We start from the raw sequence: 10,599 nt of genomic DNA, 5'->3' as shown, positions 1-10,599 counted from the left end.
GAGCTAGAGTGAGTAGGTCACTGGGGGTGTGCCCTTGGAGACTATATCTCGTCCCAGGCTCCCCCACCCCCTGCTTTCTGGCTGCCATGAGCTGACAGTGGTTTTCCTCTGACACACCCTGACACATTTCTGCCTTGGAGCCAGCCGACCATGGACTAAACCTCCGAAACCGTAAACTTTTTCTCCACTAAGTTGTTCTCATCAGGGATTTTGGTCACAGTGATAAAAAAAAAACCCAAAAACTAACAAATATAACCTGTAAATATAGGGAAAGGCATTCGTCAAGGCAGGAGCTCTGGAGGAGACAGCTTTCAATGGAGAGGAGGACAGATGGGAACATGGCTGCCACCCTAGTATAAGGTTGGGGTTCCTGACCATTACTGCACCGATCAGACCGCACCTCCCTGAGGGGAGCGGGCCAGCCCAGGGAAGCTGCTCCTACACTGCGTCCACCCTGGAATTCTGAGTAGAAATCACCTCGCCTGCCCCGCCACCGAGACCCCTTTGTGTGCAGAATCATTTGAACTGAAATCCCCTCTTCTTTTATCTTCTTTTTATTGTACTGGGGATGGGGGAGATGGCTCTTAACCCAACCTTCTTGAATATTTCCACAGACCCCCAACCAAAACTCTGTTTTGAAAGAAACGATTGAGAAAACTAATTAGAGTCTCTGAAATTCATTGGACAAGTCACTGTCCTATGGCTCCAGGGGCCAATGGAAATCATCCTGCCTGGTTCTTCTGTGTAAGGGAATTCTACTTTACTGCCCCTCCCCTGCTCAGGACAAAGGTGACCCCTGGGAGCAACTAGGCTCGGGGTGGTTGGGGACCATGGTCACCTCCGGCAGCCCTGTCCCAGGGGTGCTAACTACAGTTCAGACTTCAGACTGTCCTCACAGGGCTGTGTTCTCCCCTGTGACCCGGGGGCCAAACAGCTGCTCAGCGACAGCCTTGCCATCGTAAGTGGGCAGGGTGCCCCCAAAGTCAGCGGGCAGGATGCTCTCGTCGATCTCCTGGAAGAACTCAGAGAGGTCATCTCCGTGGACAAACACCTGCAAAGAAGTGTTCCCGGTACTGTGAGGGGGAAAGTTTGCTTGCCAATGACAGTTTGATTAAGTTATTTGACAGCAACAAAGTTTAGCAGTGTGCTTTTGATTGACAGTGTGCTGTGGAATATTATTAACAGAGCTGTAAACAAATATTATGGGATAGAATATAGCATAGCTGTTAACAAATACTATGGGCTAGAACATACCATAGCTGTAGACAAATATTATGGGATAGAATATAGCATAGCTACAAACAAATATTATGGGATAGAACATAGCACAGCTGTAAAGAAATAGGAGATGTGATTTTACGGGATAGTTAAAAACAGTAAGTGAAAGCAACCAATCTGAAGAAAGTGACCTATGCAACCTGCCTACCAATCAGAAGAAAGATAAACAACCCAGCTGTGACTACCAGAAAACTCCTATCAAAAGAACCCAGAGCCAGCTAAATGCAAGCAAGACGAGTGCAAGCAATTTCCACAGCACCACGACAACTCAGTTCCGTTGAGCCCAGTCATCCGAAGGGGTGAGCCCGAAGTGACCGTCGGTGGCCCGGCACCAAGGCCCCTGCCCCTAAGGAGAGGCGGAAGCCAGACACGGACGACTAGACCACGGTCAACAGCCGGACTCCTGCTTCACAGATTGGACTTTCAAATGGGACTTCAAATTGATCATGAGTGAACTGCGTGAATGTGAACTTAAAATTGTGTGTAATTAATGGATTATGCTTTGACTCCCCAGGACTAGACTTGAACACTGCGTGGTGATTACCCCCTTTTTGCTTTATGATCAATGCATCTGACATCGTGGAAAGACACAAGCTGTGCACGCTCCTTGTCTTACAACGTGGAGCCTTCGCAACAGGACGACAACCAACCAGGAGGCCCCCCGAGGACGAGGGAGCAAGGCAGGAGGGGACAAGAAGACAAAGCCGCCTTTGCGGTCCTCACGCTGTGCCATCAGGGGGAACCCACACAGCCCAGGGCCGGGGCGCAGTCTGAGGAGGGTCCCATCACACCCCTCTCATCTCAAGCCCTCTCCTGCTCCAGCCCCACAAGCACTCCCGGCTCACCGTCCTGCCCTGGGCAACATGCACTCACCCTCTGGAGCAGCTTGTTCTTCAAGAAGGGCTTGACCACATTGTAAGTGGTGGTGAAGTACCACGGCTGGTGGATGAAGTGGACGGCCTTGAACCGGGCTGGGAAGGAATCCTGCAGTGGCAGAGATCCCCCATGGTCCCAGGGGCCTCAGAGCTCCCTGCAACACGCACATGAACACACACGCACGCATGCACGCATGCACACGCACATGCACACACACGCACACACTGCCTCTGCCCCTCATGAGGACTAACTTGTCCAGCATCACCCGTTGTCCCAGAGGACAGCCCAGAGAAGGCCCCATCCTTAGGCCAGCCACCAGGCAGCCCCAGCTTCCCCATGGCCTCAAGCTGTGAGCCCCAGAAGTCACGGGGCACTTTCCTCTCCCACTGAGCAAAAACTCTAGGATACGGTGGAGAAATCAAATGGTAACCTTGCTTGTTTGTTGTTTTCGTGTGTGTGGTACTGGGGATTGAACCCTGGAGCATTCTACTTCTGAGCTACATCCCCATCCATATATATATATATATATATATATATATATATATATATATATATATATATAGTTTATTTTGAAAGAGAGTCTCAATAAGTGGCTGAGGACCTCTCTAAGTTGTTGATGCTGACCTCGAACCTGCAATTCTCCGGTCTCCGCCTCCCAAGTACTAGGATTCCAGGCGTGCGCCACTGTGTCTGACTCTTGCTTGGTGCCTGAGTGTTTTCAAATCCACTCGTCCACTTAGTGGATTGAAAATTATTATAGAGCACAGGGACACTACTGTCACGCCACGCTGTCCTTTGGCCCCTCGGCAGCCCCAGTTGCAACAGCCTTGAAGTTCTCTTCTCCCAACACACATGGAATGGGTCTAAGGTAGCTCCGTATGATGCTGACACATCATGTATATAGGAGTGAGTTGTTAGGGGGTCAGTGATGATCCTTCTCCAGGGTAAATTCACATGCAAAGAGAGTCAGTGTGATACACAGGGACAGAGAGCCTGGGATACCATGTCCGAATAATTAGGCTCAAGACAGGCACAGTATTGCACACCTGTAGCTCTAGCCACTCTGGAGGCTGAGACAGGAGGATCACTTGAGCCCAGAAGTCTGAGACCAATCTGGGCAGTACAGAGAGATCCCATCACACACAAAAATATCCCCCTCATTTTTTAAAAAGGCTAGTCTCAAGCCAGGTGTGGTGGTGCATGCTTATAATCCCAGCATTTGGGAGGCTGAGACAGGAGGATTGCGGTTCATGGACAGCCTCAGCTACTACTTAGTGAGGCCCTTTGCAACTCAGTGAGACCCTCTTTCAAAAATAAAAAGAATAAAAAATAGGGCTGGGGGTGTAGCTCAGAGGTAAAATGCCCCTGGGTTCCACCCCCAGTACCGCAAAAATAAATAAATAAATAAATAAATAAATAAATAAATAAATAGAAAAGGCTAGTATCTGCCATTTTATCACTATGTGATCCTCAGATGTCATTTAAATGTCTGAGCCTCAGTTTCCAGGTTTGTAAAATGAAGCAGGGAAGCTGGGCGTGGTGGCGCACTCTTGTAATCCCAGTACTTGGGAGGCAGAGACTCGAGGATCTCAGGTTTGTGGCCAGAAGCAATAATTTAATGAGGCCCTCCACAACCGTTGCAAAATAAAAAATAAAATAGGATCAAGGGTGTAGCTCAGAGGTAAAATGCCCCTGCACTCAACCTCCAGTGCCCAAACCAAAAACCAACAAACAAAAACCCTGAAACAGGTAGAGAGGCTGTGGAGGAATGGGGGAAATTATGTCTGTGTGCTTAGCAAAGCTTCAGTCGCCACGCAAGTGTCCATAGTTGGGACTGCAGCTGTCCTTACTCTTCATAGAACCAGGTGGGTCAACTTCTTCGGGCCCTGCCAGCACCTGGCACTGGGAAAGCCGCCCTCCAGCGCCCCGCCTGCGGAGTGTAGGCTCCCACCTCCGGTCCCAGGCCTCACCTGCAGCATATCCACCATCTTCTTCAGATCCGCAGGCCGGAGCTTGGAGGCCTGCTGCATGGTGAAGCCCCGGAAGTTCTCGATGATGCAGAAGCCATTAATTTGAGTCTCCTCATTCTCCAGTAGCTTCTCCAGAATGAAGCAATATGCCTGCAAGATCTGGGGTGCAGCATGAGCAGTGCGTAAGAGCCGACCCACAGAGGTAATTAAGGCTCACGGTCCTGAAGGGAGAGCTGATTGATCGATTGTTTGTTTGTTCTGCTGGGGGTTGCACCCAGAGGCATTCTACCTTCAAGCTATATCCCTGGTCCTTTTCATTTTTTTATTTTGAAACAGGGTCTGGCTGAGGGTCTCACTAAATTGCTGGGACTGGCCTCGAATCTGTGATTCTCCTGTCTCAGCCCCCATAGTACTGGGATTACAGACCCCTACTACCGTGCCTAGTTTAAGATAGGTTTAAGGGGAAAAAGAACACAACATTCATGAGAAATACCTGAAAACTCAAAAGTAGGCTTGAATAAAAAAAATAGCATCCAGTGTTTGTGGGTGGCCAGGGATATGGCATTTAATAAATATGCCAACTATCCTCGAGGCTGTAATTTTCCATTTAATATTATCCTGGTTAAAAAAAATACTACTAGTATTTCTCCTGGAGCTAGACAAATTATTTTAAATTTCATGGGGGAAAAACTTCCAGAATAGCAGGAAATCCCAGAAAAAGCAGATTACTAAAGACAGAATTAGCCCTAGTAGATATTACACATGCCATAAAACCTTTATAATTAAAATAGTGTGGCATCAGAACCTGAATAAGAGACCCATGGACCAGAAGAGAGATTCCAGAAATAGATCCGAGGACATATGAAAATATAGACTAAGCTGGGCGTGGTGGCGCACACCTGTAATTCCAGTACTTGGGAGGATAAGGCAGGAGGATCACAGGTTCAAGACCAGCCTTGACAACTTAGCGAGGATCTCAGCAACCTAGGAAGTCTTCATTTTAAAAACAAATATAGACTAAGCCGGGCGTGGTGGTGCACACTTGTAACCCCAGCACTTGGGAGCCTGAGACAGGAGGGTCAGGGTTCGTGGACAGCCTCAGCTACTTAGTGAGGCCCTCTGTAACTTAGAGACATTCTGTTTCAGTATAAAGAATAAAAACTCTGGCTGGGTATGTAGCTCAGAGGTAGAATGCCCCTGGGTTCAATCCCCAGTGCAATAAACAAACAAACAAACAAATAAAAATAAAGATAAAAGCAAGGCACTGTGGTGCATTCCTGTAATCCCACTACTTGGGAAACTGAGACAGGAGGATCACAGGTTCAAGACCAGCCTCGGTAACTAAGGGAGCCTCTCAACAACCTAGCAAGCCCCTGTTTCAAAGACAATAAAACGGGTTGGGAATATAGTTAAGAGATAGAATGCCCCTGGGCTCAATTCCTGGTACCACTAAGTTAATTAATTAATCTCTTTAAGGCTTGATAGCACATGCCAACGTTCTCATGAGATAAACAACCCTAATTCCTCCACTTGGGGCAGCCCTCTTAAGGGCTCAGACAAGTAAAATCACCTACATATAAATATAAATAATGCTAGGCGTGGTGGTGCATGCTTGTAATCCCCGTGCTTGGGAGGCTGAGACAGGAGGATCGCACAGGTTCGAAGCCAGCCTCAGCTACTTAGTGAGGCTCTCAGCAACTTAGTGACACCCTGTTTCCAAATAAAATTTAAAAAAAAATAGGTCTTGGAGTATAGCCCAGAGGTAGAAAGCCTCTGGGTTCCACCCCAAGTACCACTAAATAAATAAATAAATAAATAAATACAAATAAATAAATAAATACAAATAATTCAGACTGCTAAGTAGGGCAGAATGTGTACTTTCTAGACTCTTTTCCAGCCCATGATCTACAAATCCCTGTTTCCTCTGCTGTTCTCAGCCTGCAGCATTTGACAGGCCTGCCCTCCGCTGGAGGCCTGCAGCTGCTGCCCCCACCCCCGCCTGGCCCTGGATGGGGACTCAGGGGCGGCCCTGTGTTATTGGCCAGTGGGCCTGCTTGTCACACTGCTGGTCACACACTGGAAAGGGCCAGGTGCCAGGAGCTGCCTGCAGACCCCTCCACAGACCTCGCCTCCTGAGGAGCCAGGAAGGAGGGTCCCATAGAGCCCAGGGCTGGGGGAGGAGCGAGGCTGGCTCCCACTGACCTCATCGAAGGTGATTTCTTCACATTGCCAGTTCTCAATCTTGAAGAGCATGACCACTCGGCCGTACTTGTCTCGACTGGACAGGACGCCGGGGTAACCAGCTTCGATGGTGCAGCGGACGGCCTCCAGGGAGAGGCTGTCAAAGAGTTCGGGGTACTGCAGCCTAAATTGCACATAGCCTGCCAGAGAAAGAGCAGAGGGCCCCTCAGGCGGCCATCCTGGCCCTACCCCTCCCCTTCTGGCTTCTCCACATTCAACCTACGTGTGGCAGAGTGGGATACTCAACCTCTCGGGGCTCCGTGATTCCTCTCCAGAACCTGAGACCACAATACTGTCCCATCTTACCAAATTATTGTGGCAAATAAAATTGAGTGTGTGGACATACTAGAAACTGGGTACACATGAGACGTGGTCCTAAACCTTAGGATGCCTCGTGCCCATTGGGTTCTTTCCCATGGGGATAAGGCACAGGTTTTCCAGCTGGGCACAGGTTTAGCTGAGTGGGCATTGTGGACAGGGCTGAGGAGAAGACCACAAGATAAAATCCGAACCCCAAGCAAGATGCAGAGTCCCTTCTTAATTCCTGCAGCGCTTGTGCCACCCACAACCTCCATTCTTATTGAACAGGTCCCACGTCTGGGCAGCTGTCAGTACCACCAATCCTGAGCACCTGGACAGGCTGGGCCTGGTCGAGGTGCCCACCACACAGACCTCGTCAGTGTTCCAGAACACTCGGGCCCATCCCACAGACCTTTTATTCTATTTCTTTATTTTCAAACAGGGTCTCACTAGGTTGCTGAAGCTGGCATCAAATCTGCAGTCCTCCTGCTTCAGCCTCCCAAGTACTGGGATTACAGGCATGCACCCTAGTGACTGGCCCAAAGGCCTACTTTTTTTTTTTTTTTTTTTTTTAAGGAAACTTCCCTTTCTCCTATCAGCAAGGCCAGGACAGTTCTGTCTCCATGGTCAGTGCCATCTTCATTTCCACCAAGTCTAAGGTTTAGATAAGTGTTATGGGGGCAGCAGCTCTTATCCACCTCTCTGGATTGTTCCAGAACCAAGATGGAGTCATCTTTTATCCCCTGCCCTGGGGTGGGGGGTGAACCCTGGCCTCACATATGCTAAGCCAGTGCTCTACCACTGAGCTACACACCAGCCCCTAACATTGAAATTTAGCACCCCATTTCTACTCACTGAGTCCCAAGACAGAGAGAGAGGAGATTCTGCTAGGAATCAGGTCTTGATATTCATTCACCATCAGAATGGAGAATGGCAAAGGAATTTCTCTTTCTCTGTTTTTTTTTTTTTTTCTTTTTCTTGGTGCTGGGATTTGCCCAAGGATTATTCTACCTCTGAGCCACACCCCTAGTCCTTCTTATTTTTTATTTTGAAACAGAGCCTTGCTAAATTGCTGTGGTTAATCTCAAACTTGGAATCCTCCTGTCTTTGTCTCCCAGGTACTGGGATTCTAGGTGCTGCTGTGCCTGGCTGTGAAAGGGACCCCGGAGACTGTTTAGTGCACACACACACACACACACACACACACACACACACACACACACACACATATGTGGAGGTTTGGAGAGAGTGACTGCCAGGCACAGAGGGGACCTTCCCAGGGCCTGGCGAGCGTGGCCGCCCTCCGGGGACCTCCTTGCTCCTCACCTTTGAGCAGCTCATAGGCACGGCCCACGTTGAACTTGCGCGCGCGGATGAAGCGCAGGAAGAAGGCGCTGTCCTTTCCCTGCACCCTCTGGGCCACAGCTAGGGCCAGCTCCTCCCCAGAGGCCGCCTGTGCCTGCACCAGCTCCTGCAGCTCCCGCACAGCCTCCTCCCGAGTCCCCTCCAGCTCGTTCAGCTCGTCCTTGGCCTGCAACAGGGTGGGTGGGCGTGGAGTTAGAGATGGATGCAGGCGAGGAGCAGGACCTGCCAGAGCCAGGCCCGCCGAGCCCCCACAGGGCTGCAGTGCGTGCATGCATGCGTGCGTTCGTGCGTGTATGTGTGCGTGCGTGTATGTGTGCGTGTGTGTATGTCTCTTCCATCCACAAGTGCAGCATCTACACCCGCTGCATCGCAGGTTTGTCACTGGTGTTTGGAGAAAGATGAAACTGTTCGTCTTAGGGCGTCTAGGTGTTTCTGCAGTAACTCATTTCTGACCCCAGGATGATCTCTGGTCCATGGTTTGGGCTAGCCCGGATGCCAAGCAGCCTCTGGCTGCTGTAATCCTGAACTCCAGGATGGCCGCTAGGACAGGTCAGTCCATCAGGTTCAGACTAACCTGGAGAGCGGGGCTGGACCATTTCTATAGGAATGAGGGTGCTGTCACCCACCTAGGATGCTCCCCCTCTACCCCAGCACCTCACCTTCTGCAAGGTGTGGCGGGGCAGCTGGCTGCATGGGCCGAAGACAGGCCCATGGTCCTTGGTTGTGAGCTGCTCCAGCTGGGCCCGGAGCTCCTGCTCCTCCTCAGGGACCATGCGGAAGGTGCCCACCTGGACAGAGATGAGTCGGGAAGGAGCCTGAGCGGGCCTCATCCCGTCAGCCTGAGCAAGCCAGGCAAGTAGGCCTGCTGAGACCCTCCACTAGGGCTTTGCCCAAGTCATTGTTAGGCCCTTTCCCTTCGGGAGGGTCGGGGCCTACAGAAAGGTCATAGGGGTGTAGAGGATGGGAAAAGACGGAGAGAGGGAAAGAAGGAAGAAAGGAAGGAGAGCCAAGGGTACTCACTCCCTCTGACATCTTGTCTCTTGAAGAAGCTGAGTTCTTGGCAAAGGGAGGGTCCTGCTTCCTCTGTCTGGGCCTTTAGGGTGTCCTGTCCCTAGGAGTCAGGGCCACAGTAGTATTAGAGAATTCATTCCATGATTGTCGAAAAACAGTAGATCTCAAGCGCATCAGAATCGCCTGGGGGCATCTGCTTCAAGTCCAGATGCTTGGGCCCCGCCCCTTGTGACTCTGGGTGGGGGGGGGTCTGAGCAGGGCCCAGGAATCTGCAAGTTGGAGCATCCCCTGACGGCTGAGAAGGAGATGGTTCTCAGGGCACACTCAAAAAGCACTGCTTTGAGATGGGGCCCAGGTAGAGACCTCAAACCTCAGCTAATACAAGTTGGTCCAGCCAGGAACAACTAGAGTTGGGCTCCATGCTCAGTCACAGAATACCAGAGAGTGAGGCCATCCCTGCTCCTCCGTGGCCCTCCTTCCCAGCCCAGAGGGTACCCCAGGAATTTCCCAGCCTAGCAGATGCTCCTATCCCCTGTGCCCTCATGCTCAGGAGCACTGATAATCATGAGGACACAATTGTAATCCTGTTGTGTATTCAATGCTTTGTAACGCACAGAGTTTTTTGGGGGGTTGTGTGTTGGGGATTGGGCCCAGAGGCATTCTATCTCTGAGCTACAATCCCAGCCCTATTTTTTTTTTTTTTTTGTGGTACCAAAATGGAACCCAGGGGGCATTCTACCTCTAAGCTACACCCCCAGCCCTATTTTTTAGTCTTTTTATTTTTGAAACAGTATCTCACTGAGCTGCAAAGGGCCTCCCTAAGTAGTTGAGGCTGTCTGCAAACCACGATCCTCCGGTCTCTGCCTCCCAAATGCTGAGATTACAAGTGTGCACCACCAGCCGGGCGTGGTGGCGCATGCTTGTAATCCCCTCGCTTGGGAAGCTCAGACAGGAGGATTGCGCAGGTTCGAACGATGCCAGCCAGCCGTGCTGGCGTAAGAGACTTTGTTTCAAAAATATAAAATAGGTCTGGGAGTGTGGCCCGGAGGTAGAAGGGCTTCCAGGAACCCCAATACCACCAAAAAAACAAAAAACAAAACAAAACAAAAAAACAAGTGTGTACCACTACACCCAACTCCCCAGCACTATTTTTAAATTTTTATTTTAAAATAGGATCTCGTTGCCGGGCGTGGTGGCTCACGCTTGTAATCCCCGCGCTTGGGAGGCAGAGACAGGAGGATCGCGCAGGTTTGAAGCCAGCCGCGCTGACGTAAGAGACCCTGTTTCAAAAATATAAAATAAGTCTGGGAGCGTAGCCCGGAGGTAGAAGGGCTTCCAGGAACCCCAGTACCACCAAAAATAAATAAATAAATAAATAAATAAATAAATAAATAGGATCTTGCTAGGTTAATGGGAGTCTCACTACTTGCTGAGGCTGTCCTTGAACCTGTGATCCTTCTGTCTCAGCCTCCCAAGTAGTGGGATTTCAAGCATGTCCCACCATGCCTGGCTCTGCACTAAGTGTTACAGTTGTTTTAAAATAAGATCTCACTAAGTT

The 10,599-nt window shown here is 50.2% G+C and overlaps 1 protein-coding gene across 1 annotated transcript; it reads right to left on the bottom strand.

The window, feature by feature from the left end:
- Positions 1-892: 892 nt before the first annotated feature.
- RLBP1 (retinaldehyde binding protein 1) lies at positions 893-8,860 on the bottom strand (the record flags this gene model as incomplete). The annotated part of the gene is made up of 6 exons (XM_080691692.1): positions 893-1,051; positions 2,152-2,262; positions 4,125-4,283; positions 6,327-6,505; positions 7,992-8,196; positions 8,690-8,860. 6 exons carry the CDS (start codon positions 8,858-8,860, stop codon positions 893-895), a joined length of 984 nt encoding a protein of 327 aa, XP_080547818.1.
- Between the last annotated feature and the right edge of the window lie 1,739 nt (positions 8,861-10,599).

This window comes from Muscardinus avellanarius, assembly GCF_963383645.1.
Source record: "Muscardinus avellanarius genome assembly, chromosome: 3".
In the NCBI taxonomy this organism is placed as follows: Eukaryota; Metazoa; Chordata; class Mammalia; order Rodentia; family Gliridae; genus Muscardinus; species Muscardinus avellanarius.
Note: the sequence above shows the minus strand (reverse complement) of the source record. Positions and strands in the feature narration are given on the sequence as shown.